The sequence below is a fragment of the Candida parapsilosis genome, contig 005504 (assembly GCF_000182765.1).
Source record: "Candida parapsilosis strain CDC317 annotated contig 005504".
NCBI classification, from domain to species: domain Eukaryota; kingdom Fungi; phylum Ascomycota; class Pichiomycetes; order Serinales; family Debaryomycetaceae; genus Lodderomyces; species Lodderomyces parapsilosis.
Window position 1 is genome coordinate 452,586 of NW_023503277.1, and position 27,967 is coordinate 480,552.

Consider the following 27,967-nt stretch of genomic DNA (forward strand, 5'->3'; position numbering starts at 1 on the left):
TCTTTTTTTTTTTCCTCTTCTTCATCTCGATTTCTCTCATCTTTTTTTTTTTAGATGATTCTGTTTGATCCAACTTTATTTTCATAAAGAATAAACCACAGTATTTCGAATACACTCAAACTACAAACATTCTCCATTCACTTAGAACATTCCACACTGTTTTAACAACTTTTTATTTCCAAATTCATTTCGAGTCTTTTGCATATATCACATTAGTTCATTTTGTTCAATCCAATTTTTCATTCTTGTTTCTTTTATTTTTTCAACGGTTTTTTTTTAAGATTTTTCTTTTCCCAAACCTTGTTCACATTTTGAAGAATTAAAGAGAACCCCAGTTGGTGTACAACATTTCTACCTTAGCATATCCTGTTGCATTTGACTTTACATTTATTTCACCGCTGGTCAGTTTGGTTTTAGAGACAATAGAAGTAAGCGAAAGACTTCACTGATTCAATTTTCAATTTTCAATTTTTTGCATTTTTCAACTACTCATTGTATAATAGACTACCACTACTGTACCCCCCCTTATTCAAAACCACTTCACTTCATTATCCATTCATTATAGAACACCGTTTCATCACTCAAAGCTAAAGAATTTTACGGATCAAGTTTTTATTTGAAAATTACATCTGCTTCTCAACATGTCCTATTACGATCCATATCAAGGAATGTCTCAACAGTATATTGGACAACAATACTACCCACAGTACTATACCGAACAACGAACCCAATATGGCGAAGGAGAGGGATTTTTATTAGGTGATCACGCTAACAACGAAATTGACGGATCTCACAATAACTTTAATAACGCCCAAGGACAATTTGGTGGCTTTAATTCTGGAAACACGTCCAATTTAGTGAATCCTAATCATTACAACCCTGAATTTGACGTCAATAACTTTTCGCAGTACAATAACAATGGCTCTTTCCAAGGAAATAACGGTTTCAATGGCATTGACGCTCCGACAATTGGGTCTACCGTTGGTGGCGAATTCTTCACTGAGGATGGTTCATTTTCAAATGGCAATGGACCCAATGGACAGATTGCTTATACCAATATTTTACCCAATGAGTACGATCAAAGTTTTATGGGGCACTTGAACGACAATTTTCAGCAACAAGTCGATAACACCAATGGACCAAGCGTAGGTAATACGCAAGCCTTGGGTGCTGGAGCGAGGGCTGGAGCTGGAGTTGGGGCTGGAGCTGGAGCTGGAGCTATTGCTGTTGGCGCTGCTTCCAATGCAGCTCCGTCTAGGACAGTGTATTTGGGAAACATTCCCTCTGATATTGAGCCTCATGAGCTATTGGATTACGTGCGTTCAGGAATCCTTGAAAATGTCAAAATCATTCCCGCCAAAAATTGTGCATTCATTTCATTTATCGACCACCAACTGGCATTACTTTTCCATTCTGATTGTTTATTAAAGAAGCTCAACATCAAGGGTCATGACATTAGGATTGGATGGGGTAAGAACACACCCATTTTACCAGCTGTATTGGAAGCTATTCAAAGAGATGGTGCTACCAGAAATGTTTATTTGGGAAATTTGAACAACCCAATTACGGGGGAAATGATTACTGAAGAAGAGTTGAAAGAAGACTTGTCTTGTTATGGCATAATCGATAGCATTAAAATCATCCCAGAAAAGGGTATCGCATTCATTCATTTTTTGAGTATTCTTAGTGCTATTAGATGTGTCGCCAACTTACCCTTGAAGGAAAAATATTTGGACAAAAAATGCTTTTATGGAAAGGATAGATGTGCATTCATCACCAAGACGCAACAACATAATGCAGCTCAATATTTGGGTTTGGCCCCAGGAATGGAACATATTGTTACTGCAGCAGATCGTGAATTTATTTCGAGTGCCTTGGTACAACAATCAGCTGCAGCAGCGCAAATTGCAACTCAAGCAGGTGGAGCTAATAATTTGGGAAACCGTACTGTTTATTTGGGAAACTTACATCAAGACTCTTCTGTTGAGGAGATATGCAATGTTGTTCGTGGAGGTTTATTGCAGAGTATTCGGTTTTTAAAAGAAAGACATGTTTGTTTTATTACATTTATTGACCCCATTGCTGCTGCCCAATTTTTTGCCATGTGCCAATTACACGGATTGACTATCCATAATAGAAGAATCAAAGTTGGTTGGGGTAAGCACTCCGGCCCCTTGAGCAATGCCCTCAGTTTAGCCGTTTCCAATGGTGCTTCAAGAAACATCTATATTGGAAATTTGAACAATTTTGACTTTTATAATCCACGCAAATTGAGAGAAGATTTTTCGAAATTTGGTGACATTGAACAGATTAATTACCTTGAGGAGAAGAACTGTGCTTTTATCAACTTTGTCAATATTGCCAATGCTATCAAGGCTATTGATGGTATTAAACTGTTTCCCGATTACAAGAATTTGAAAATCAATTTCGGTAAAGATAGATGTGGAAATTTACCAAGACAATTTCAAAATCAAGGGTTACCCTTTGCTGGTGGAGCTTTGGGTCTTTTGGAAAATGTTGCTGCCGCATCTGGAGTAGCTGGAGTAGCTAGTGCATCCGGTGCTGCCGGTGCCGCTGATAGTGGAACTGGTACTGCAGCTAGCGGCAGTGTACATGGGTCATTATCTGACTTGAATGATTTCAAAGAGTTAAGAGAAGGCACTGGCTTACAAACTGGTCATAATGCGTTTGAAATTACAACAACATCATCGAAAAGCAATTCAAACTCGCCTTTACAAACGCCAAACCTTTCTGGATTCCACTAAGGGAGTGTACGACGCTGCTGCATTGGTTGATCGACAACCCCTTCTTTACATTTCATTTTTATTTATCACCTTTTTTATGATGTCTGATGACGATGCAATTTTGACATTCTTTTGTTTCTTTATTTCAGATTAATTTGTGTACACATTTGTGATTTTGTTCTTGATAATTGCTACGTATTTTTGGGCTCTTTTGTTGTGCTGTTCCATCTGGTTTTTAAAAAATATACATATTTAAAAGTTTGTACTTTCATACATTTTATACAATTTTTATATATAGCCATTATTCTTTGAAAAATCAAGTCTCGCGTTCTGCCTCTCTTATAGGTCCACTTGTAGCTGTTATTTGTTATCTTATTCTCGGAACAACTACAACAAAGATCATCATCAACAAAAACACTCCAATTACACCAACAACGCATTTCAACAAAAACCACAAACTGATTCTGCCACCAGTCTTGTTTTCCAAATAACTATTCAAATTGCGATCAATAACTTTGAACAAGTTTGAATTTCGAATTATATTTTCATTGGTTTCATTAAGGATTGATAAATCATCACCCAAAATCTTGGAGCTCAACGACATGGCACTCGTTTTCAATGTTGATGTGAGTTGAGACAACTCATTAAGGATATCATCTTGGATTGATTCGTGGTAGGTATTGAGTTTATCAACGTCATTGGGTGATGCTGATTCAAGATTGAATTTCGATTTGGAGTTGGACAAAAGTCGATTACGAAGTTCAGTCAAATTCTCGTCATTGACATTACCGTGACCATTGCCAGTAGACGAAGTGAGGTTGCTGGGTGATTCTTCTCTTGTCTCTTTGCTTGTTGAATTTGCACGTGGTGTGTTTTCGATATTATACCATTCAATCAATTGATCAACAACGTACAACTTTTCATCAATTACATCAACTAGTAATGTGTCTATCCTCAGTTTGAGCTTTTGATACAGCTTGTTACTCTTGAACTGATCTATTGAGGACGATTGCTGTAGTAATGACGTTTGTAGCAATTGCAATTTATACTGGGCAATATACGGTGATGGGGATATACGTTGTTGTGACGTGCTTTTTAGTGGGGAATACTTGTGTAATGTGAACAAGTCCGGTAGTTTGAGTTGATCAATCTCTGACTCGTAAACATTTACAATGTTTTCAATAGATTTTATGGATGTCATATAGGTCAGTGGTTTAGTTGTTAGTACGTGCTAGCACTCGTTTTGTTAGAAAAAGAAAAAACGAGAGTTGAATTTTGGGAAACGTTCCTGGTGTGGCAACTGTTCCTTGAGTTTACCCCCTTTCTCGAAATTTCATGTAATACACATCGAAGTAACGTCTTTACCAAGAGGGGATCGCAAACTCTAGTGAATAGCAAAGATTATCCACAACTTCGTCACACTTGATACTTCTCAAGGTAGTCCTTTAGTAAATCCTTAACGAGGTTCAGTTGCAGCTCTTTGACAATGCCACACCTGCACACTATACACAACGGTTGAAAAGAATGTCAGCCCAACTACTATCAAACAACGATCTACGGATTTAAAAATGATCGTGGTTAGCGAAAAAGGCTTGTTCTGCTCTTAGGATTCTAAGAAATATAAATCAAGGTATGACATCAACCAAACTGTAACAATCCATTTGACTGGGTCACATGTTCAGTTTATAATCTCAAGTTGAATGAATTTTCTTTATATCCTATTTGACATAAGGAAGAAAAAGAATGAGTTGGGGAGCATGGAAAGATTTTCGTTTTTTTGAATTTGAGGTGTATTTTTTTCATATCGTACACGACTTGAATGAAGTTTTGCAACAATTTGATGTTGTTTGTACTCAAGGGCAAGAGATCTTCTGGATGTGTATTTAGGTGTGGTGGCGATTGGACATTAAACAGAGTCGTGAAATGAAGGCTCAAACAGTTAATATTGGATCAAAACTTCTGTGCCATTCTGGGATAATTGTATAACTTTGAGTAATTTTGTATCAAAATTCTGCAGAGGACAGCACAAGTGTATCAAGACGCACTTGTGCTTTGGCGTAATCATTGAGATGAAATCTTACTTCAGTTTGAATGTTCTAGCCACCGTGGTATGAGGGTTTCCACTCAAACCTCAACTATAAGATAAGGCAGCGCCAGAGGTAAATTTTTACAAATGCTCAAAAACGGGCTACGTTAAGCCCGTCCAATTGCGTGTATGGGTCTGATTTTAAAGAAAACAAGGGGAATCATGCAATATCGTAAACGTGCACTTTACACATGAAAAACAAAAGATGCTTTGACATGCAAGTAGAGAGATATATTCCTCCCCCCCCCCTCCCCCGGAGGAAGAGAAAAACACTTACCAAGGTAATTATTAGTTTTTGGCTCTTGTGTTCCAAGACTTTTCAATCTTTGTTTTAAGTGAAAATTTCAGACACGCTGACAAAAATGATTTTTTTGTGTGTCAACAACTACATATGCAAACTCTGCATGGAGCAGCATGTCGCAGTAGCAATCAAAAACAAGTCCGAACCTGAAACGAAATTGTTGTGAAGGAAAAACTTTAGTGGATAGTATTTACGAAATTACAAAGAAGTTTCAAATTTCGTTTCATCGTTGCAAACAGTTGGTGATGAGCATAAGCATCAAGAATCTTTTGTGCGCTGTTTCATTGACTTTAAAGAAATCTTAGCGAGGACTTTAAACAGTTCAGTCTCTCTCTCTCTCTCTCTCCCACCTTTCTCCACTACTCAAAGAATTCTAATCTTTTTCAAAGTCAACAAACGTTTTGTCATTCGGATGGCTCTCCAAATTGAAGGAAGTGCACAAAATGTTTAGGAGTGATCCAGTTACAAAATGTAACATGACGCCGATGTTTGGTGAAACTTAACGCCGAAAACGCTACCAGAGAAATATAGATGCACAAAACTAAAACGAGATCAGCTTGTAGTGGAGGAGCAAGCCTTGTTTTTGATACAAAACTTGCAGTGTGTTGAAATGTTGAAATGATCCACTTTTTGAAAAGAACACAGCGTTTGGATTGTAGCGTCGTGTGATGACTATCAATACCGTGACCGTTTCAAGTTCAACTAAAGCGAACGAAATTAATGTTTTGAAATTGAGGGTTTTATTTATTATTATCATTAGTATTAATTTTTTTTGGGATCACTTTAAGGTTATATAGGGCGTCCAGGTACATTGAGTGTGATGGAGTTAAAAAATATATTAGTACTCTAAGGGATTACAGCATTTTTAGTCTTACACGGTGATTTATCTCTTTGCTATCTCAACCACATTTTTGGGAGGCTGGTGTGAGTTTAGTTGGGGAAATGCATTTGGTCTTTCTTAGTTTATTCTTGCACCTTACTAAAATCTTTCCACTTTATAGGTGGAGTAAATATTTTGGCGTTCAAGTTGCTTAGTTTTGAATCTCCTTTTTGTGCGTGCAAGTTTTCTTATATGTTTTGTGTTTTTGAGAGAAGGATTTTTTGCCAAATTGCTCAAAGAGTTTGCTTTCTTTACCTTTTTTTCTTCCCTATTGAACAATAAGTTGTGTATATATATAGGAAGAGCTGAAAAATTTCACCTGTGAATGTAACACATAGATCACAATGCGCATCTGTGATCCGATTTGGGATGAAAAATTTCTCAATTTGTAAAACAGTGAGAAAAAGGGTTAAAGGCGGATTTGGAGGAGTATACTAAGGAGAAGAAATAATTGTAACTGATTGGAGGGTTTTTTTCACCGGATAAGAGATCACCTGATGGAATTTGTATGCGAGGCTTGCAATCTTAGCTCAAATGTGAGAAGTTCATCACACACACTTAGTGCATCGGATGAACTGGGAATACGCTTCTGTATTTGTAGTCTGTAGTATTGGTGTATTGGTATATTGGTGTATTGGTGTTTTTGTGTCACTGTTGATTGTTTACCAAAATTAGAATTTTTTTTAAATTTCTTTTTTTGGTGAATTATATGCAGTCTACCAGTGACATCTCATTATTCAGTAGCTTATATACAGGAAACACACACAAACAAACAAACACAAACAAACAACAACATTCATACACTTATGTCGTCAGTCAAATACTTGATCAACTAAAATATACAGACAGAGGATTCAATAATAAAAAAAAAAAACTAAACCGTCAACAAGTCCATTCATCGCTCTTCATTCATCACCATCGTTAACCCTCCCACTCTTCACAACCATCCATCATCTGACACCTAACTAGCCACTCGCTATCAACACCAAAATACGCACACTATTCTGTTCTTTCCAAATTTTTTGCTACTATAATAATAATAATAATAATAATAATAATATCAACTCCCTCCCCTTACATTAACTAGTTGGTTTGGCCTTACATCAACTCACAGGGTTCTACTTTTACCATCAAACCTATCGCCAACTTATATAATATCTTATTATAACTCGCAATTATCACCATGCTACCTAGGAACAAGCTCCTTTTACTTCTATCGTTTTTCAGTTCCACAACCATTGCTGATAGTTGGTCAAGTCTGGGCTGTTACAAGAGTTCATCATTATCAAACTTACAATCTAAAGGTGAGTACATATGGCAATCATCAGGTCATTGTCAAGACGAATGTCAAGGAAAAAGAATAGCAGCTCTTATCAATGGTAGTCAGTGTTACTGTGGGGATTCTGATCCTTCACTGGGTTCAGCTGATGATTCAAATTGTGATACTTCTTGTCAAGGGTATGATAAGGAAAAATGTGGTGGAAGTGGATACTATACCGTTTATGTCAATTCAGATGTTGACAGCGAAGACACACAACTGAGTTCAAGTAGTCTGTCACTGAGCAGTACGTCATCTTCAACTTCGTCATCTTCAACTTCGTCATCTTCGTCAACATCATCATCTACATCTTCGAGCTCCTCTAGCTCCTCGTCACAACAACCACAAACAAGCACTATTCGAGAAACCACCACCGCACAACCGTCAAGTACATCCAACGATGATGATGATGGAACATCCGAAACAACAGCCACGTCACAGGAACCTGAAACAACAGTAGAAGTTGCATCTTCAGTACAACCAACAACGATTGTATCTACAGTTGTAAATTCAGCGAATACCAAACTGCAGTCAATAATATATCGCACAGTCATAGAATCCCCGTCATCACAATTATCGTCAACTGCAACAACATCTTCTTCTTCATCTACACCATCTGCAAACACTTCATCACAAGCACTTGATGCATCACGAACAGATTCATCTGCACCTTCCACAACTGAGACATCGAACTCCAACAAGAACAAAGACAAAGGTACTTCTGGAGGTGTTATTGCCGGTGCTGTTGTTGGATCAGTTGCTGGTGTAGCCGTTATTGCGGGACTACTTTTTGCATTTTGTTGGTTTAGGCGGAGAAAACAAGACGATGACGATGTCGATGATCAGTTTACGTTATCTGGTCCAAAGGGCGAAATGTCAGAGGTCGGCACACCAACACCACCACCAAATCTGGACCCTAACCCTTTCTTATTGGCTAGTGGTTACAACTACTTTGACACCTCACAACAACAACAATTCCCCAATGGTCCAGGAAGGTCTCCATCACTTCAACAAACACCAAGACAATACAACAATAACAACAACGGTCAGTTCCATGGATCATCTGGAAGTGGAAACAGCTCAACCGGAGTATTTGGTCACAAGCCGAATTCAAGCTCAAGTGGAACTAGTGGAGGTGGTGGAGACCACTCGCTAGGGTCACATCAAGATGATTATGCATTCGATGATTATAACAATGGAGGCGATGCAAGTCTACATTACAAAAATAGTTTATCTCAACTAAATGGATACCCGCAACAACAGCAACAGCAACAGCAACAACAACAACAACAACAACAACAACCATCAACTCATCAATTCCAATTTTTGAATGCAAACTCACCAGAGCCGGAATTTGGTAGGAGGAAATTGAGTAATGGTTCACTACCTGATATGATAGCTAGAGAGCCAGGATCATTGAAGGTGGTTAACAATTGAAGAGAATAGATACTGAATTGCATCAGTTGATTATAGAGATGCCGATAACATTGCAATGCTCTACCCCAATTGTGTGCTTCGCTTGGTGTGATATCCACAATTGTTGAGCGGTCTTTATCGTCATATCAATTGCTGAGGATTTTACATTGACACATACTTCTAAAAGAAAGGAAAAGTTCACCAGGTTTTTTTTTTTTATGGATTATCGACAGCTTACATTTCATTTACATTACGGTTTTTACATTTTTGTATTTCACGGATTATGGTCATCGCTTGTGTACTTTTGAACTCTTGTCAATGATACTTTAGAATTTTAAACTTATCGTTTTTTGGAATTTAGCACATTTTATCAAACTCGTAGATGAAAGCCTTCAAACTGTACTCTTTTTTGGAATCCAGCTGTATCGGATTCAAAGTGGTCCCCGGTTGCAAAATGGCATTAGGTCGGTTACAAAAAGCTCTGAAAGGCTAGACTAAGTCGGCCCAATGTGAGGTCTAAAGAATATAATTGCTCACTTAGATCGTGTTTTTCTATTGTTTTGTGCATGGGCGTGTGTATGCCAGCAGGGGGTCCTTACTGCATGACACTCTACACGGACACAGAGCGCAGAATTCAGCATTGAAGTCTAGAACTCTTGCGCCTCAGCCTCCGAAACTACCACAGCAAACAATAAAAGGGATCGCTTTACTTTTGTATTGTTTATACCGCGTTGCAATCGTCTTTGTACTTTTGTTTATATTTACTTTTTTTTTTCAAAACATTAATGATTTTGTGTGACACACAATTTTTTACAGACTTTACCACAACTGTCATCGGGACAAAAAGTATAGTCATAACACAAACCGTGACCGCTGCTGATCTGTCGTTTGTTGGCAAAGGAGGAGTTATGAGCTTTATGCCCAATTCGCGACACGACGAAGGTTACCCAATTTTCCAAAATGCAGCACTGCATGACTTTGCGCTGTGTATGTAACTTTGTGTTCTAATCACAATGATCTAGAAACACGACTGAGATTAGTCTACATTTGTCGGTTTCAATGGGTGTAGTACGGTTGTTCATTATCGAGGTTTAGACCCGAAACGGGGGGGAAGACAGAAACTCCCTTTAGTGCGCGCAACTTTTCCATGATTATCATGATTTTGCCGGCCAGGTGAAAATGTATAACTATTGGTGGAAATGGCTCGGACTCTCGTTGAAATGCTCGACAGGATCAATTGATTTTCGAAGTCGTTGCTCTGCCGCTCAACTTCCTGTTCAGAATTGATTATGTAAATATCTTGTAAGATGCTCCAGTAATCCCACGCTTAATCTAACATACCATCGTACGGGTGTTCAGTGGGAGCTTGAGGAGCTCCTAGTTCAGTCTGTAAACGGCCCTGCTACAAATCACTAGCACTGAAAGACGAAGATTCACAATGTAGCAGGCATCACTCATTGTCACGTCCCAAAATGGAAATTTTCATCATCCATGAGACCTTTTGCAAAAGAGCATATAAAAGGAGAAAAGTGTGCTGATATGATCAGCGATAACTATCTAACCAAGCACCCACAATTACATCTATGATTGAATCTATGATTGAATCTGGTGGAAAAATGGAGTGTTTGGGGTACTCGGTGGATATATATCCCGAGAAGACAAATGCCAAGTGTGAATGTAACTTGTGCGAATGCTGGAGGCAAGAAAGGAAGAGTCGTTTCAAAATAATGTTGATTGGAGTGCTTGTGCCATTGCTCTGGATCTACGATTCATTCAAATTGGTGCGTTATTTGTACACAGATCCCGTGTTGAAACAATCCAGTCTTACATCACTATATCACACTGGAGAAAGCCATAAAGCCTACCATAGTAGGTCACGAAAAGTATTGTGGTCTTGGTTGGGTTACAACATGATTGCAATGACTATCGAGTTATTATCCGTGGTGATGCTAGTAGTGGCTGCTCAATCACGCCCAATGGATGGAACATTTCTCATCGAGAAATGAATGCCGGGTGCAAAACAAAAACAAAACAGAAGAAGAAGTCAAAGTGTAGCCGTAATTGACTCTGTTTTCTGAGATCTCCATAGTTTTTTCATCTCCACAAATTAAAATCCAAATACACTCACCATACCAGTTGCCTCGACTCTAGAGTACTCCCCATAATGCTAACCAGATCACTACAATACACTCAAAAGAGACTTGCATCTACTGGCACTCTTTTGAAGACCCCATTATACGAGGCACATGTCAAACTCGGGGGAAAGATGGTTCCCTATGCTGGGTTTGAAATGCCAGTATTGTACGAATCTCAGTCACACATAGACTCGCATAATTGGGTTAGATCCAAAGCAGGATTGTTTGATGTCAGTCACATGTTGCAGCACAATATAAGTGGTTCCGATGCACAATCATTCTTAGAGAAAGTAACGCCAATCGACTTGAACTTGATCCCTGAGAATAGTTCCAGTTTATCGGTTTTATTGAACCAGGAGGGTGGAGTGATTGACGATTGTATCATAACCAAACACGAAAAGGACAAGTACTATATGGTGACAAATGCAGGGTGTAGGGAAAAAGATGTCCAATTTCTCAAAGATGAATTGAAAGCATTTGATGACGTCCAACACAATACATTTGAAGGAACTTTATTAGCCATTCAGGGCCCAAAAGCGCAAGAGCTTTTACAGAAATTTACCAATGAAGATTTGAGCAAGATTTATTTTGGCCAGACAAAGTTTATTAAATTGGCCCCTATATCAGCTACGGTGCACCTTGCAAGGTCAGGTTACACCGGAGAGGATGGGTTTGAGTTGTCGATCCCATCAGCAACCCCCGACGAAGCAGCTGAAGCTTTGGGATTTTTCAACACTTTGGTGAACGAGTACCCCGATGTTGCTAAGCCGATTGGATTGGCAGCAAGAGACTCGTTGAGGTTGGAGGCAGGTATGTGTTTGTATGGACATGAATTGACAGAAGGCATAACTCCAGTTGAAGCATCATTGACCTGGTTGATTCCAAAAACTCGTCGTGCATTGACTGATTCAAGCTTTAATGGTGCAGCTAAAATCTTGAGTCAAATCAAGGACAAGTCAACCACACATAGAAGAATAGGGTTGACTTCAAAAGGACCATCCCCTAGAGAAGGGAATAAAATTTACAGCGAAGATGGCAAAACCGAAATCGGATACATCACTTCAGGCTCACCTTCTCCTACAAATGGGGGCAACGTTGCTCAAGCCTATATCGACAAGAAAGCCAAGATTGGATCCCCAGTCAAGATAGAAATCAGAGGAAAGTTGAGGGACGGGGTGGTGACAAAGTTGCCATTTGTTCCAAGTAGATTGTATAAACAGTAAAACAGATAGTCCTCCCTTCGCTGTGGTTGCTTTAGATGTAGATTTATTTGCCTCTTTTGTCCCTTTGACGCGTCTCAATTTTTGCAGCTTTCGGAATGTTTCACAAAAAAATATGGTAAACAAAGCAAAACCACCCCTTTGTGGAAAATAACTTTATATTGAAAGTGCATTTCTTTCAGCAAAGGCTTTACACTCCGTCCCAACGACTAACAATTATTCACTTGCTACCAGCAACTTTCACACTTGGATCCAACCATGTCCTCCACTCCTTCCCCCACCAAGAGATCTGCTCTTTCACCAAAAGTATTCAATGTGAACCAACTATCACCACAAAGGAAGAACCTTGGGTTAAGTCGGAGACACACGAATAAGTCACCTATAAGGTCCAGCACCGAGGTTCGTACTCCTTCCCCCAAAAAGCCAAAACCAGCTACTACACTTGGATTTACCATATGGGAGGACAATGTGGATACCAGGTCGCATGAAATCGTCGGTACACCCACTTCCAATGAGTTGAATCACAATGACCAAGAAAACATCCTTCAGCCGAAACTGACGTACAGTAGAAGAGTCCATGGGTCTCCCTTGAGAGACTTGAGCATCAATTCCTTCAAAGGATACATCACCAGTAACGGAGTAACAACACAACTAGAGGAGCTCTACCAACCTATCAATTTTGAAAACGAATTCAAGTCGGCCCATAGGTTCAATGGCTTACCACCATTTGTGACACCTACAAAGAAGGATAAATACTTGGTCAAATCGGGCCAATGTGCGGACGGTAGTGTTGGAAAACATTCGAGATCATTCTCTGCCGGAATAAATGAAGCCAAACGGGACTTGGTTCAAAAACCCAGGTTTGCTATACTGTCCTAGATAGATGTATAGAATGTTGTGAGTATGGATACCCCTTTTATATCTGCTCGGGAGTACATTTTATTACGCAAACCTTGTCTACTCACAAGAGACTACACCTTGCTAGTTACACTAATTTCTATTGTCTATATACTCTATAAATCTAAGCTTTGAATGCTTTGTCGAAATCAGTGAAAACAAATCTATATCTCACATCACCAGCGTGACATCTGTCCAATGCCTTTGCACAGTTTTCTTCACTGATTGGCACTTCTTCGATCATTGGTCTGACGTTGTGTTTGGCAGCCAAATTCAACATTTCCTTGACTTCTGTCTTGGAACCCAACAAAGAGGATCCAAAACTAGCACCCTGTTGCAAAAAGGTGAAGGGACTAACCTCGAACTTGTCTTCACTTGGTGGTAAACCAACAGAGACAAACTTTTTGTCAACCTTCAAAGTGGACAAGTACTCAGACAAGTTCAAACCATCAATTCCACTAGCACAGTTCAAAATAAAGTCAAAATGGTCATCATAGTTCTTGTACCAAGTCTTGTCTTCACCAGTTGCAACGAAATCGTGAGCACCCAATTTCATAGCTTGTTCCTTTTTGGAAGAGGATCTAGAGAATGCAGTGACATTGGCACCCATAGCATTAGCAAATTGCAAAGCCAAGTGACCCAATCCTCCAATACCAATAATACCAACATTCTTGCCCCTTGCATCTAATCCCAAGTTTCTAATCAATGGAGAAAACACGGTAATACCAGCGCACATGAGTGGAGCACCATAAGATGATGGCAAGTCTTCTGGAATTGCAAATACAAACTTTTCATCAGCAATAGAGTGCGAGGAGTATCCACCTTGGGTGACATAATTGTTTGATCTGACATCCTTGGAGTTGTATGTGGCTGCACCTTGTTTGCAGTATTGCTCATTGTCGGAATCGCATCTTTGACAGCTACGACATGAGGAAGAAGCCGCACCAATTCCAACACGGTCTCCAACCTTGAATTCGGTTACTTCATCACCAACCGCAATGACTTCACCAATGATTTCATGTCCAACAACCAAGTTGTCTCTTTGCAATGGTTTCCAATTGGCCGCTAATGTATGAATATCTGAATAACATAAGCCGCAGACTTCATTCTTTAAAACAACATCGTGTGGATTGATTTGTTTTCTCTCATATGATGCCAATTTTGGTCTGTTCCAATTCTTTGGGTCGGAAACTGCGAATCCTTGAAATGTGTCTGGTACTGCTTTGGTCATTGTCAAATTTTAGGGTTTTGCTTGTTGGAGGAACTACCTCAAATGGATCAAATAGCGAACGAAATGGGCTTGTATTTATATGCATTGTGAACGAATTTTCACTCAATGAGTGGCAATGATTCACACTCATTGTGTCAGAATTGACATTTGTTTACACAAAGACGAAACTTTGAAAGAGTATATTTTCAGAAAATAAGCTAAATCGGATCCGAGGAATTTACTTTCAATAAACGAAGCAGGTCCTCGAGGTTCTATTGTCCATCAATCCCATTTGTTAATTTAATCTTATCGCGAGAAGCCCGGACTCCAAAAATCTTATCTTTGGTTTGAAGCTGGATCGGTTTAAATATTTATTGCTTCGCATTGAATTAACTAATTTGGAAATGATATGCGTGGATAATAACGAGGATGCACGTGCATCGGGAAAAGCTTTTGATTACCCCTGACGCATATTATACTTTCGACATGAAAAGTACACCTGGCTATGTCGTCCATGGGCTCAACTTTTTATTGGGGCCCTGTCTCTCAGAATGTTCCTGTAGCCACTATCAAACCGACAGCCGAACTTATCTTTTCACTACAGAATAAGCAAACGATGGTTTTGTTAAAGTTTGTCTTATTTAACGTCATCATATATCCTCTATCTTCAAAATATGCACCGTTTCAAGTCTATACGAGACATTGGTACATAATCGATAACAGCTACAATCACACCCAACGTAGAATTTCTTCTTTCAGATGTTCGGTTTTAGTCGCTTCTTCTTCGTCACTCGCCATCAGCCTTCTTCTCAGGAGAGCTTTCTTCCTCCACTTTTTCAGGGTCGATTTCACGAACTGAACATATTTTCCTCTTGTCGTCTCTCAATTGCAAATACGCAATTGTACCAACAACAAATATAGTAGCTGCGGCCGAGCTGATAAGTGCGATCGCACCGTTGCGAAACCTAGGCGCTGTATCTGCTGCAAAAAACACAATCGACCACCACGAATTCATCGTGTTCCCCATCATATTCATCGAACTAATCACAATAGCCCGTTCTTGTAAATCATCCGCACATACAACATTTGCCCAACTAAAAGAAATGGTCTGAGCAGCATATGAAACACCATCCAAGTACTGGGCAACAAAAACAAACCCTTTTGTAAACGGTCTCGTGATCTGAAGGATTGGTGATATCAACACAAGAACCGCAATAGCCATCGATGCATGCCAATGCTGCTTTCCATTACCCACGTTTTTCACATAGTAAGCTGCTGCCCCCGTAGACAAAGCACCGACAGCAAATACACCCATAGGGAAATGATTACGATCTGCGATAGGGTAATCATAATATTGCAACCAAATTGCAAAAACACTATTTGTTGCAAATGATTCATTTATGGCACCAACAATCCACAACATGCCAAATAAGTACCAGTGCCAACTTCCAAAAACACGAGCAAAAACATCCCATCCAAACTTGTAATGTTTCGGTTTGACCAATCTTTCCAAAGCCATTGCATGCTCCTCCTCGGTAAAATAGAATGGCCTTCCAATGTCGGGTGCATCCGGGAAAAAGATGAATCCGTAAATAACAATAGGGAAGCTGCACATAAAATCCATTATAAACAAAACCCTCCAACTTGCTAACCCGTGCCACCCGTTCATGTGCTCATGAATAGCTGCTTGAAGAACACCCGAAAAGATCTGGCCTATCAAACCACTTGATGTAAAGACAAATGTACGAAGCACCAAGTCTCTACTATTAGTATAATATGACCCCAAGATCAAATGCACACCACCAAATATACAACTCTCAAACATTCCTTGAATAAATCTGATGACGCAAATTTGCCAAAAATAGTTTACTTTGTATGTCCCTAACGTGAGAAGGGACCAAGCGCTTGCACAGAATGTCAACCAGTAGCGTGGTCTAATTTTCAACAAAATCAAGTTGTGCGGAATCATGGTAAGGATATAGCCAATGTAGAAAATGGTGTTGATGACGTTGAAGTCTTTACCACTCAAGTTTAACTCCTCCCTCATACCAGACACATAAGCATTAGCGATATTAGCACGGTCAAGGTAATTGACCCAATAAAGAAGACACACATATGTGAGCACAAACGTGTCAAGCTTGAACAAATATCGTCTCTCTTTGGGATCAGATGGTGGAACTCCCCAAAGTACATTACGAATTGTGGTGAGGGGTTTTATGATGAGCTGCTTCATTACAGTAGTTAGTGAGTTTGATACAGCCAACTTGAGCAGGCTCATGCCACTGGCAGAAACTATTCATCCAGTTTTATATCCCGACCATCCCCTTTGTTGTCTGTGAAGCGTCGCTTGAATCACCGTATGTAATTCAAGTGTTTCGCAATAATAATGAGCCGCTCTTCATCTGTGCTTGTCAATATGAGTTCCAGTCGTAAGCGAATCCCAAGACCCAACCCTGATTCGGGAACTAAGCGCTCTGTTTGGGCTTCTTGCAATTGTTGAACTTTGATTATTATTTTCTGCATTTATAGCAAATATAATACAACCCACATGTCAATTTCACAAGCCCCCAATTCAATTGTATCAATATGTGAACCCAAAGAGGCACTTGGCGCAGTCAGATTGAATCAATCTCTCATTTTGATAGAGAAAAGAGCGTTTATTTATGTTTCTCTTTCTTTCACAACTAACTGTACACACCACGTATACTGCATGCGTTGGTGCGCTTCCACCGGAATAATATGCGGTTAATTTTCATGAATCTAAAATACACACTAAATGAGATCGCCACAACAAAGATTGATGCATCAGCAGCATCTAAAATCGTGGCAAGGTAATATGGTTCCTCCTCCCTGCACTTTCGCCAACCATTGGTATGGGCAGCGAGACAATTTCATTGTGACTTCCCACCCCTCGTGTTTACCATGGGAAGAACATTTTCTCCATTGATTCCTCATACGATCCATATGCGTTAGCTAACATTCAACAGGATGGGTGCTCGTTGCTGACACTCATAGAACATTCCAATCAAGTGTTTTTCCACCTATAATGTAATCAAGTATGCTAAACTCGAATCCCAAGAAATAATCTTTCGTCTCTTGCTTTACCCCAGGATAGAAGTATAAATTATTTAAACGCTGAGTATGGACACAACCTTCCACTGGTTTTCCACCGTTGAACAAGTTTTCAATCCATGTCCAAGCAGCAGCAGCACCAACAATTTGCTGTCCAACATGGGCAGTTAATAAATCTTCCGCAAACTCCAATGATTTAATTCCCCAAGAACACCATCGATTGAATATGTGACGGGGACCAGTTATTGGTACAATCTCATCAAATAAGCCGTGGTAGAGGAACATTGGAATTTGCGGTAAAAAAGTTTGATTCAAGTGGCAAACGCAATTCTCTTCGATGATTTTCCCAATGGTTTCATCATGAAGCAAGTCAAATCCACGAGGAAACGTGCGGTTGCTTCCCAGAAAGAAGCTTCGAAATCGAAAAAAGTTTAAACCGCCAGCAAAGCAACGTTCGGAACCTTGATTGAAAAAGTCCATGTGTTGAGGATCAAGGTTGTCATGCACAACTTGTCTAAACTCTTGATACTCGTTAGAGAGCCCATGAAGAGCCAAAGGAATCAACCCAGCAAAAATGCCACCATCAGTAATCTCCGCAGTGGCTGTTATATTCGTAACAAAGCCTCCCAATGCACAACCCAACAAGTGTTGTTTCAACTCTGGTGCATATGTGGGTTGTAAGCTAGCGGCCCAACTAGAGGCAATACTTCCTCCTGAATACCCCCATAAGACAACTTTTGCCAGAGGGTGAATACCTGAGATGCTTTGTGACCGTATTGCTGCTCTTACACCATCTAAAACTGCATAACCCAGCTGTCGGCCGGCAACAAAGCTGGAATTGAAACCCTCATAATCTGAACTTATTATATAATATCCTTGCTTCAATGCAGGTACTAGGAACCTCATATCTAGCTGAGACGCGATTGTTGATAATGGTGCTCCGAATTGAAACCCATAACTAGGACTGCAATTGATATTTGCAGAATCTTGAAATGTTTGGTAGGATAAAACTTTTGACGGTTGAGAATTGAATGGTTCCATAACAGTCATGACAATGGCGGTGGGCTCGCCAAATGAGTTTTGCGAGCGATACAAGATCTGCCAAGAACTTTTCAACTCAAAAGTGAAGCATATATTGACAAGTTTGTTGGGTGTTGGCCTAAATTTGAGTATTGTTCCCAATGGGAGAGATTCATAGTTAGCCGGGGCTAAGTAGAATGGATCCTGACCCGGAGGGATTAATGGAATTTGCAATGCATAAAGAGTGGTAGATAAAACGACAAAAATAATTCTTGTCCACATTGATGCGAAATGTACAAAGATTTACCTACCGACAATACCGGATGTGAAATCAATATATAACACCACATGCAAAAACAATAGTATGGGCGACATTGATGGAATTGTGGGGAAGATGCTTTTTTGCGCATTGGTTGTTGATTCCTAAAGTTGCGAAAGCTAGATTTGATAGATCATTTGTGAAAATTCCCTTATTCCTTCCGTTGATTAAGTAAATCAAGGAACAATTACAGCACTAATGATGTATGTATTGATTTAGAGCCTATTAATAAAGAGCAATAGCCGCTCATCACTTTTTACCTTTCTTTTTCTTCTTTTTGTTACTACTACTCAGTGGAGTATGCGATGTAGGTACAGGTGATGACGATTCAACTGCACCTTGATGCCCTCCACCCAATTTCTTTTTATCCTTCTTTGTTGGTTTGTAGTAGCTTCTCAATTTCAAAGGCAACCACCGCTCCTCGTCTAATTTGAATTCATCTTCTGGTTTAACTACCTTATCTTTACCAAATTTTGGAGCACGCTTCTTTTTTGTGACCTTACTTGATTTTTTAGCCACTGTTTGAATTGGTTTGCTTTTGGTTGGTATCAATTCGTCCAAGTTGATGGATAATATGTCTTTGATAGATTCAGATGATTCTAATTCCGAAATAGGCATCAAGTTGTCGTTTGAGTTTGTCAAAAGGGAATTTATCAAATCATCATCAGGTCTCCAACTGTGTAGATACTCCAACAATTGTCTCGAATTGTCATTATCAAAACTAAAGTTTTTCATTGCAATGATTTTAGCAGCGTTGTAGTAGTTTTCATCCTTGAAAGCATCCTCTGCTGTATACAACAACTTCTCAGTCAAAGTTGTAAGTAGAGACTTTAATTTGTTGGTATTGTGGGTAGCTTCGTAAACTTGTATAAGGGTTCCTACGATTCCTGGGGAAAATTTCGGTTGATCTTGAGATTGCTTGGCAAGAGTTTCCAAAAAGGGCAAACTTTGTTCAAAGGTGCCAACTTGGGAGTTGATGTGGATCAAAAGCAACACTGCGGCTTCTTTGAGATCAGGTCTGATATCCTGCTGAATATACCGTACCAATTTTCTACCCACAAGCTTGTTGTTTTTAGCTTCCGTAAGGTTTCTGTAACTAATATCGTTTTTTGATAACGCGTTGTACGCAGCCGAGACCAATCCAAGCTTCAGAATAGGCCCAGAATTTAATAAGTTTGTTGTCAATGTACCGGTGGCAAACCTCAAAACCAAGCTGTTTTTCAAAACTGATTCCAATTGAAGCAAGGTGATCTTTTGCTTTACTTGTTGTATGATCTCATAATAGTTCAACTGTCTTTCAATCAAATTCGCATTATCTATTGGCTTTTCCGATTGAATGTTGTTCTTTAAAATTAACTTGAGTAATGAATCATTAACACTGTCAATGTTGATGCCAGACAATATTTCATCACTTTTTGCAACATCATTTTGCAACTGATGCACATAAGCAATTGTTAAATTGATAGGAAGTAGTTCAGTTTCAACGTCTTCATCGGTTAAATTGTTTTCAGAACACACTTTGTGAGCCTGTTGCAATAATTGCAAGGCCTTGTGGTTGTTTGCTTTAGCTATTTCGATGATGGCTTCATTGAACAACATATCATAGTTGGATTGGTCTAACTCCGTGCTGGATCCTGACACTGCTACCTCACCAGTCTCAAAAATCAACTGTGAGATAATTGCTTGTTCGTTGACCAACAAGTCACTTTTATCAGCTGACTCACTAATCAACTCTTTATACAAATTTAAGGCTTTTTTATAGTCGCCAATTTTGTAATAAGTTTGCGCTAAAACATGTTTCAATCCTGTTTGCACTTGCTTGGATTCAAGTTTTGGTTGATACCTCTCATAGAGTTGCAAGATTTCTTTTGATTTACCAATCTTGTAGTAGACATACGTGATCTCCAAAACCAATGACTCAACAAGCTTTTCAGGAACCTTGGCGATGATTTTGTTGGCTTGTTCGTACAGATCCAAATTTATCAATGCAACAAGGCAATTCTTGAACGATTGCAAATCATTAAACTTTTTGACTTTCGATAAGTACTCATAGGACACTTGATAGATATGTTTGAATTCGGATGGCGAAGAGTCACCAGTGACTTTCAAGCTTTTGAAAGCGTCGGCAATTGACTTACTCATATCGAGTGTATTTGTTGTTCAACACAATCTTCGCCGTTCTTTTTTTTTTTCGAAATTTTTTTTTTCAAGACTTTTTTTCAATCAACATCGAGAGAAAGAGGATCACGAAGAACTCTACAGAAGTACTTCATCTCGTGCCCCCCTTTACACCCTCAAAATGCTCAGATCTCATGTTAAGTTGGCTTACATGCCAACAAGGCTCCTATCACAAACCTATAGAGTCCCATTCCAAGCGAGAAATTCTATATTAGACAAGCAGCACAGATTAGAACAGGATACAGTTGAATCACCTACACAATTGGCTCAAGAGTCTCATTTGCCGGTAGTGGAACAAGACTTAAAAATCAAGCCACGTCAACCCAAAGCCAAGGCACCTTTCTTATCAAAAGCAGAAGATGATCCAAACAACGCAAGGCTATCCTCATTCAAGGAAAAAATTGGTCAATGGATTGTTTCTACTTTTTCCGTTGATATGGATAAATCAAGAAGTGGTCCAGTTGCCGGTGGGATCTATTTTGGTGAGTGTAAAAGACAAGCTCTAGTGTATCCTAATGAACCAATGAGTGACACAGCTAAATTCTATTACCAGACTTTGGGGTTGCCCATGTCATTTTCGCAACAAGTACAAATAACTATTTTACATTATTGGATTCTTTCAGTTAGAATGAGGGCTCTACCTTTCAAATATGCCAAACAGTATCAACAAAAACTAGTTGATCGTATATTTGAAGATTTGCTGTCGAGAATGACTACTGAATTGGGTATAAAATCGGGAAGGATTATTGAAGGGTACTTAAAAGATTATCATACGCAAATGTTGGGAAGTGTTTTGAGTTACGATGAAGGGTTAATGACTGATGATATCACGTTAGCCGCTGCATTGTGGAGGAATGTGTTTAATGCCAATGACAATGTTGATATAAGGCATGTTGAGGCGTTGTTGGTGTACGTGAGATCACAATTGTACGTGTTGAACAAAATGACTGATAGGGCATTTGGATTCGGCAAGTTCAAATTTGTACCACCAGATCAAGTTGTGCAGCCGATTTCCAAACAGCAAGAGGAGTTGATCAAACAAAAGACGAAGGAAGAGTTTGCTGGTATGACATTACCATCTCAAAAATCAGTATTATCAATGGATGAATAGATCAATGTTCCTATTTCTTTTTTTTTATAAAGCCATGTACATAGAAACTATAACAGACTTATAACCTACTATTTTCTACTGTCCAATCATTACCTTTGATACCTCTGATCATGACATGCATTACAGCACAATCTTTTCCTTCGATTCCTGATTTATTACCCAATACAATCCTATCCACCAAATGGAAACCAAACCGTTCATAAATAGGGATATTGACCGGTGATGAGCTTTCCAAATAAGTCAATGCACCACCATTGCAATCAATATAATTGTTGAACATGAAGTCAAATAGTTTTCGTAAATTTCCTTTTCCACGAGCAGCAGCAGTTGAACCAACATAAACCAATGTATAAACTTCTTTACCTTTGAATCGTTTGTCAGTACCGGTAATTCTGTCATATGTATCATGCAACAGTGGCATCAACTGTTGGAAAATTTTATCTCTGCCGTCAATGCCAAATAAATTCCATACTTTATCATAACCCGATTCCATCAAATGACTAAATGATTCCAAACCTTGTTTGGCGCTAGTTGGGGTTGCCCAAATGCTTACTGTTTCAAACAGCAGTGGTGTCTCTCCTTGACCAAAAACCACGCCTTTGGTTATGTGTTGTCGTAAATAAGCTTCGAATAGAGCCAATTCACACAGTTTACGTCTAGATGCATCTTTGACGTGGGATACCAAATAATTCGATAACGGATCCTCCTTAAAGGCATCTAACAAAGCTGAGGCTGCCTTGGGAACATCAGCGTACGTTAGTTGACGAATCATTGATGATGATGAATTCTGTGATCTTGAAGGCACTAAACTAGATTTGATTGTCGTTGTGGACATATTACTCGTGGTTGAAAATATGGGGTTTGAACCTTCATTAAAACACTGAGACAAATAGAGCTGTGGGATGTCGTCTGTTTATATACCATGATCGGTAACTAGTTTCATGTCACTCAATTTTTTTTAGAAGAGCATATACATATGCGCATTTGGTGTGTTGCAAATGGGAAAAATCAAACAAGAAGCGCATCTAACAATTGCCAGATTGGGGACATCACTGCTCCACTTTTAAAACAATACACTTTCCCCTTCAAATTCTAATACATTGTATCATCACATATGTAAAACCGGCTTTATCCGCTTAAAGCGGTGATTGGCGCATTATGACAGGATGTAATGTCATTGCCAGTGTAAAGTGAAAACACCAACTGTAATAAAAGATAGTTATCAGTGACAGCTCGTTGCATAACATGGCCACTGTCGCGGATTATATTTTCACGACAAACGCATTTTGTAAATCATTGCCGCAGAGTTGAACAAAACAAAACCACTAACTCAATAAAGCTCTTCCCAAGCGTCCCCATCTCTCTCCACGTCGAATTTCCAAACATGTTTAGTTCCCTTCTACCGCGTCCCAAACACTCGAATTACAACCCCGACCTCCACTACAGAACATCATCGCACTCTAATCATCAGATCAATAATACAGATACCACTCAAGTCATTATTCACCCCAGCACTGTTACTACAATAGACTCCATACGCGATATCATCACCACCTCCACTACAACTTACGATGCTACGATTCCACTTAAAGTTAGCTTCCCCAACTTGAATCATAACTTTCCTCGACCACCTCCTGATGTCGCCGTAATTGCCGAAACACGAGCCATATTTGCGGCATTACTTGAGGCTAAACTAGGCACGCAAAAGAAGGATCAAACTACATATATGAACTATAAAGATACCACCACTACACATGAGGTAGAAGGAGACAATAACGCTGTGAAAACCGTCCCTGCCGCCTTCGCTGCCGATGCTACTGATGAGGATCACGGCAAGGTTATCAAGATAGAAACGATGCAAGAAGACCCCTTACTTCCACCAAAACACAAACTTCGCAAGAATCGTCATGAACGGCACGATCAAGAACAAGAAGTTGGGCCGATTTTGAAGCCATCTGCCAAAGTGACCAAAGAAGACCGTCAGAAATGGAACATACCAGCAGCCATTTCCAATTGGAAGAATAACTCTGGGTTTACTATTGCATTGGATAAACGAGTCATTGGTGTAGGCGGAGGTGGAGCTTCTGTCTCTGGTGATGGTGGTGGCGATGGCGATGGCAATGCTGCTTCTGCCGAGTTGTTGAATGTGGAAAAGTTTAGCGCTTTGAATCAAGCTTTGAATACGGCTGAGGTTCAAGCTAGACAAGATATCACGCGTCGTAATGAGCTTCGTCAGCAATTGGAATTGAATGAAAAACGACAACGTGAAGAAAAGATTCGAGAGATTGCCAATAGGAATAAGCGAAGAAGATACTAAAGGCAAGCCATCTAGAAAACTTTTAAAGGATCAAATATATCGTAACAATGCATATAGTCTCTACTTACGTTTTGATTTCTTTGCTCTATCACCACCTTCGAATATGGATTTACCAAACAGATCTAAAGCCTTTGAATTAACCCATTCACAAACTCGACTAACTTTAACCTCTCGTCTACTTTCAACAACCTCTTGATTCAATTCATTAATCTTGTTTTTGATATCTTGTACATCACCGTGTTGAACCACATCTTCAACTGTGTTCAATCTTGGTTTTTTGCGGACTTGGGGACTAGCTGCTCTTCGTGACCTTGACCTTCTTTTTGATCCAATGGAGAGTGAGTCATCAGTATCCAAATCCATGGAATCATTATCACCGGATTCCAAATTCTCTTTTTCACGTTCAAATTCACGTCCTTGTTGAATGGCCACTAATTTATTTTGCAATTTTTTGATATCATCCAGTAATGTTTGTTCCTCAGGTGTTGGGTTACCATTGAGGTAAAGTGCCTTTTGTCTAGCTTCCATACTTGAAGTGATTGCATCTTTCACTAATAAAAGTTCTTTACGCAACGCTGATTCTCGCCTACCCCATGGATTTAACCACGACATTAGTTTATTGATATCTTCTGGTTCATCATAATATCTCCATGATGAACTGTTCAAGATTGGGGCATGGTACTCTTCAATAAATTTGCGCTGAATATGACTAATCTCGTCAAGTGGTACTTGTAATGACCCTTCTTGATCAACAAGAAGTTTGCCATTAGTGGAATGAATTTCGTTATCGGTGAACTTTAATTGGTAAAGTTGTTCAACTGATTGTTTCAATGCAGGTGACAAGTGTATGAAATTCATTTGCTTGATTTGATTCTTTTTCTTGGTTCCTTCTTCGGATGTATCAGCTTCTGCTTTGGTTTGATCATTCGCGGGCTCATCGTTGGGGTCTATTTTGATTGAGTCGTCGATAGTCTCACTTTCGTTCACAATGGCACTGTCTTTACTCATTGATTCAACAAGCTGTCTAAATTCTCCAACTTCCCTTTTAAAATTGCTAACGATATCAGTGTTACATGGTCCTTGCACCCATAATCTACCCATGAGATATGTCTCATCATGAATGTCGCCATTTTCCTCATCCTGCTCATCATCTTCATCAACTGCCTTCTTTTCACCTTCGTCTTCATCGTCTTCGTCATCCTCATTTGCAGACCCTTTATGCAAAGTAGGCATTCCATTGTTTTCAAACCACCAATAACGATTAAACAATCGATCTTTACCCAAAAGCTTAATTCTTTGACAATCAAACTCATTCAACTTTTGCTCTAGAATTTTTTTATTCTCTTTGATTTCGTTGAGTTTTAACAAGGCTGCTTTTCGGAGTTCACATTGTTCAGCAAATTCAGAATGAGCAGATGCATACTCGCGTTCTCTTTCTGACATCTCAATACATTTTTGTAAATCCAAGCCAAGTGGCAATTGCTTACCTAGTTGACCATTGGCTGTAGTAGTTGACGCCGGTGTCTCGGCTCTTTGCTCATCTTTGAGTTCTTGAGACGAGTCAACACTTGGTGGTAAAGCATCAACAATGTATTGTTGTGCTTTAATGGCAACTTCCATGTTGGTCTTGTGTTCTTTAATATTTTCCAATCTTGTGCGTCTTAAACTTGTCTGCTGTTCCAAACTCTCTTCAATATAGTTTCTCACTAACGGACTAGTCACGAGTAAATCAGTCAATATACACAAAGCATAAAGCTTCAAGTTAATATCAAGATGTTCATAAAAGTTTGTCCTCAAGGCAGAAGCAGAAACCGGTCCACCTGCGGGTGCCAAGGATTCGAAAATCATTTGCACGACATGATGATACTTAGGTACATGCTCAACTAGTGATAATACACCGACTAGAATGATTTGCCAGTTCCCATCTTTAAAGTTGCGTTTTCTCAATCTGTCATGCCACGCAGTACCTCTATAATTGAGATACTCGTAGGCAGAATGATTAATTTCTTCCTCTTGCTCTTCATTAGCTCCGGGTTCCTCTGATTCACGGTTCTCCTTCTTTATTGATCCGTTGCCTTCATTTTCAACATCGCTTTGCTCATCCTCAACTTTAAGTGGCTTGTGCTCGGTTTCACTATCGGAGCCTCTATCTCCGTTCGCCTCATCTTCTGAAACATCCTTTTCTTTCTTGACTTTGACCTCAATCTCATTCTCCCCTTTCTCCCCCTCCTTCTCCTCCTCTTTCTCCTCTTCATCGTCTTCATCATCCTCCACAATGTCTTCTTCGAGTTCTTGCGGTATCGTAATGTTCAATCCGTATATTGTATCATTAGAGTCTGCTTCTTTGGCATTTTTTGCACTTGGCACCTCATTGGATACTATTTTGCACAACAACGCACAATATATCTCATCCACCATGGTTGATCTCAATTTTGGCGTGTTTAGATTGTAATTCAATGAAGTGATGAAATCGTCAAATGTAAAAGTGTCAATGTTTAATACATTGTGATACACATTCATAAATACCCACACTTGAAGTGCTTCTTGAACAGCTTTTAATGGAATCGTATGTGCTTCCTTGGTGGGAGACTCTTCTGCATTATCGTCCATCATTTCATTATCCTCATGATGCATCTCCACTGTTAACACTTTTGGTTTTGGTTTTACATTTTGAATATCAAACTTGATTGTTAAATCATCAACAATTGTCTTTTTTGTAGGTTGTTGAAACATGGCTTTTGTATGTTCATTTCCAGTTGCTTCTGCATTTTCCAACTCATTCAAAACAACAACAGGTACATGATGAACAGGGAATTTCTTTCTAAATGGCAATGTATCCACTGAAGGAGAGCTTCGTTTAACCTCTTCTTTTAGTTTCAGTTTTTTCCGTTCAAGAATACCACTTGGAGAGGCTGATCTTGTTGGTTCAGCATCATTGGGAGTTGATGGTGTGAATATTTTTGGTTTAATTTTGATCTCTTGTCTTGTATCTATTTCCGTTTTCCTCCTCTTTGGTTGAATATAAGTAGGTTCACCAGTTGGAGTTGAGCTAATATACTGACGTAAATGTTCCGGGTATGTTGTTGGAATACCGTATTGCTTTGCATAAGCTGCTTTAACCACCCATGGAGCACCAACCTTGTGTGATCTTGACATTGTTAACTTGATAAACGTCTTGATTAACCATTTGGTGAAATGATTTCTATCACGAACAATATTGTCACCCGTGACTATAGCTTGATGCTTGTCATGTGATCGTATAACAAGATATTTGGTAGGTTCTTCAGCATACTGAACTTTTTCTCGAATGACTCCACGTGATTTAAGAGTTTGATTATTAGGATCCAAACCTTTTAAAAAAATCACTTCACCAGGGAAATAGTCATTTTTAAAAGTCAGATAAACTTTGTCAATCAATTGATCCAAACGAGATATCTGATTAAATTGCAAGTATCGTAGAATATGTTCACGTAGATTTTCAGGGAAATTGCGATCAACTTCCTTACGTTCATTGGCTTCACTTTGTAATGCTTCAAAATACGTGAGACACGAGTTACCAGTAATTTCACAAACAAATTTCCTTTTGTTGTAGAAATCCATACGTTCAAGAAACTCCTCATAAGTGAGAAACCATTCCTTGGTGTTTGGGATAAACCATACTTGAGTGTTTGGGTCAGTAGGAGTAGGTGGAGGAGGTACAAATGGTACTTGTTTTCGTTTGTACAACACCATTGAGGGTGGTG

At 39.2% G+C, this 27,967-nt stretch overlaps 14 protein-coding genes across 14 annotated transcripts; 7 read left to right on the forward strand and 7 right to left on the reverse strand. All coding sequences in view use genetic code 12, as the record gives it.

The window, feature by feature from the left end:
• Nucleotides 1-668: 668 nt before the first annotated feature.
• Nucleotides 669-2,765, forward strand: CPAR2_601900 (uncharacterized protein; the record flags this gene model as incomplete). Its single annotated transcript, XM_036807801.1, has 1 exon — nucleotides 669-2,765. The coding sequence occupies one exon, from the start codon at nucleotides 669-671 to the stop codon at nucleotides 2,763-2,765; it is 2,097 nt and encodes a 698-aa protein (XP_036662955.1).
• A 346-nt stretch (nucleotides 2,766-3,111) lies between these two features.
• CPAR2_601910 (SNAP receptor) lies at nucleotides 3,112-3,945 on the reverse strand (the record flags this gene model as incomplete). Its single annotated transcript, XM_036807812.1, has 1 exon — nucleotides 3,112-3,945. The coding sequence occupies one exon, from the start codon at nucleotides 3,943-3,945 to the stop codon at nucleotides 3,112-3,114; it is 834 nt and encodes a 277-aa protein (XP_036662956.1).
• A 3,249-nt stretch (nucleotides 3,946-7,194) lies between these two features.
• WSC2 (Wsc2p) lies at nucleotides 7,195-8,766 on the forward strand (the record flags this gene model as incomplete). Its single annotated transcript, XM_036807823.1, has 1 exon — nucleotides 7,195-8,766. One exon carries the CDS (start codon nucleotides 7,195-7,197, stop codon nucleotides 8,764-8,766), a length of 1,572 nt encoding a protein of 523 aa, XP_036662957.1.
• Nucleotides 8,767-10,328: 1,562 nt separating this feature from the next.
• On the forward strand, nucleotides 10,329-10,751 carry ASG7 (Asg7p; the record flags this gene model as incomplete). The annotated part of the gene is made up of 1 exon (XM_036807834.1): nucleotides 10,329-10,751. The coding sequence occupies one exon, from the start codon at nucleotides 10,329-10,331 to the stop codon at nucleotides 10,749-10,751; it is 423 nt and encodes a 140-aa protein (XP_036662958.1).
• Nucleotides 10,752-10,909: 158 nt separating this feature from the next.
• Nucleotides 10,910-12,103, forward strand: GCV1 (glycine decarboxylase subunit T; the record flags this gene model as incomplete). Its single annotated transcript, XM_036807845.1, has 1 exon — nucleotides 10,910-12,103. The coding sequence occupies one exon, from the start codon at nucleotides 10,910-10,912 to the stop codon at nucleotides 12,101-12,103; it is 1,194 nt and encodes a 397-aa protein (XP_036662959.1).
• Nucleotides 12,104-12,358: 255 nt separating this feature from the next.
• On the forward strand, nucleotides 12,359-12,979 carry CPAR2_601940 (uncharacterized protein; the record flags this gene model as incomplete). The annotated part of the gene is made up of 1 exon (XM_036807856.1): nucleotides 12,359-12,979. The coding sequence occupies one exon, from the start codon at nucleotides 12,359-12,361 to the stop codon at nucleotides 12,977-12,979; it is 621 nt and encodes a 206-aa protein (XP_036662960.1).
• Nucleotides 12,980-13,121: 142 nt separating this feature from the next.
• Nucleotides 13,122-14,228, reverse strand: CPAR2_601950 (NADP-dependent alcohol dehydrogenase; the record flags this gene model as incomplete). Its single annotated transcript, XM_036807867.1, has 1 exon — nucleotides 13,122-14,228. One exon carries the CDS (start codon nucleotides 14,226-14,228, stop codon nucleotides 13,122-13,124), a length of 1,107 nt encoding a protein of 368 aa, XP_036662961.1.
• Nucleotides 14,229-14,994: 766 nt separating this feature from the next.
• CPAR2_601960 (uncharacterized protein) lies at nucleotides 14,995-16,485 on the reverse strand (the record flags this gene model as incomplete). The annotated part of the gene is made up of 1 exon (XM_036807879.1): nucleotides 14,995-16,485. One exon carries the CDS (start codon nucleotides 16,483-16,485, stop codon nucleotides 14,995-14,997), a length of 1,491 nt encoding a protein of 496 aa, XP_036662962.1.
• A 731-nt stretch (nucleotides 16,486-17,216) lies between these two features.
• CPAR2_601970 (lipase family protein) lies at nucleotides 17,217-18,581 on the reverse strand (the record flags this gene model as incomplete). The annotated part of the gene is made up of 1 exon (XM_036807890.1): nucleotides 17,217-18,581. One exon carries the CDS (start codon nucleotides 18,579-18,581, stop codon nucleotides 17,217-17,219), a length of 1,365 nt encoding a protein of 454 aa, XP_036662963.1.
• A 286-nt stretch (nucleotides 18,582-18,867) lies between these two features.
• Nucleotides 18,868-20,760, reverse strand: CPAR2_601980 (signal recognition particle subunit; the record flags this gene model as incomplete). Its single annotated transcript, XM_036807901.1, has 1 exon — nucleotides 18,868-20,760. One exon carries the CDS (start codon nucleotides 20,758-20,760, stop codon nucleotides 18,868-18,870), a length of 1,893 nt encoding a protein of 630 aa, XP_036662964.1.
• A 157-nt stretch (nucleotides 20,761-20,917) lies between these two features.
• Nucleotides 20,918-21,907, forward strand: CPAR2_601990 (uncharacterized protein; the record flags this gene model as incomplete). Its single annotated transcript, XM_036807912.1, has 1 exon — nucleotides 20,918-21,907. One exon carries the CDS (start codon nucleotides 20,918-20,920, stop codon nucleotides 21,905-21,907), a length of 990 nt encoding a protein of 329 aa, XP_036662965.1.
• A 58-nt stretch (nucleotides 21,908-21,965) lies between these two features.
• On the reverse strand, nucleotides 21,966-22,742 carry CPAR2_602000 (uncharacterized protein; the record flags this gene model as incomplete). The annotated part of the gene is made up of 1 exon (XM_036807923.1): nucleotides 21,966-22,742. One exon carries the CDS (start codon nucleotides 22,740-22,742, stop codon nucleotides 21,966-21,968), a length of 777 nt encoding a protein of 258 aa, XP_036662966.1.
• A 549-nt stretch (nucleotides 22,743-23,291) lies between these two features.
• PRP45 (mRNA splicing protein) lies at nucleotides 23,292-24,224 on the forward strand (the record flags this gene model as incomplete). Its single annotated transcript, XM_036807934.1, has 1 exon — nucleotides 23,292-24,224. One exon carries the CDS (start codon nucleotides 23,292-23,294, stop codon nucleotides 24,222-24,224), a length of 933 nt encoding a protein of 310 aa, XP_036662967.1.
• Nucleotides 24,225-24,284: 60 nt separating this feature from the next.
• On the reverse strand, nucleotides 24,285-27,956 carry CPAR2_602020 (uncharacterized protein; the record flags this gene model as incomplete). Its single annotated transcript, XM_036807945.1, has 1 exon — nucleotides 24,285-27,956. The coding sequence occupies one exon, from the start codon at nucleotides 27,954-27,956 to the stop codon at nucleotides 24,285-24,287; it is 3,672 nt and encodes a 1,223-aa protein (XP_036662968.1).
• Between the last annotated feature and the right edge of the window lie 11 nt (nucleotides 27,957-27,967).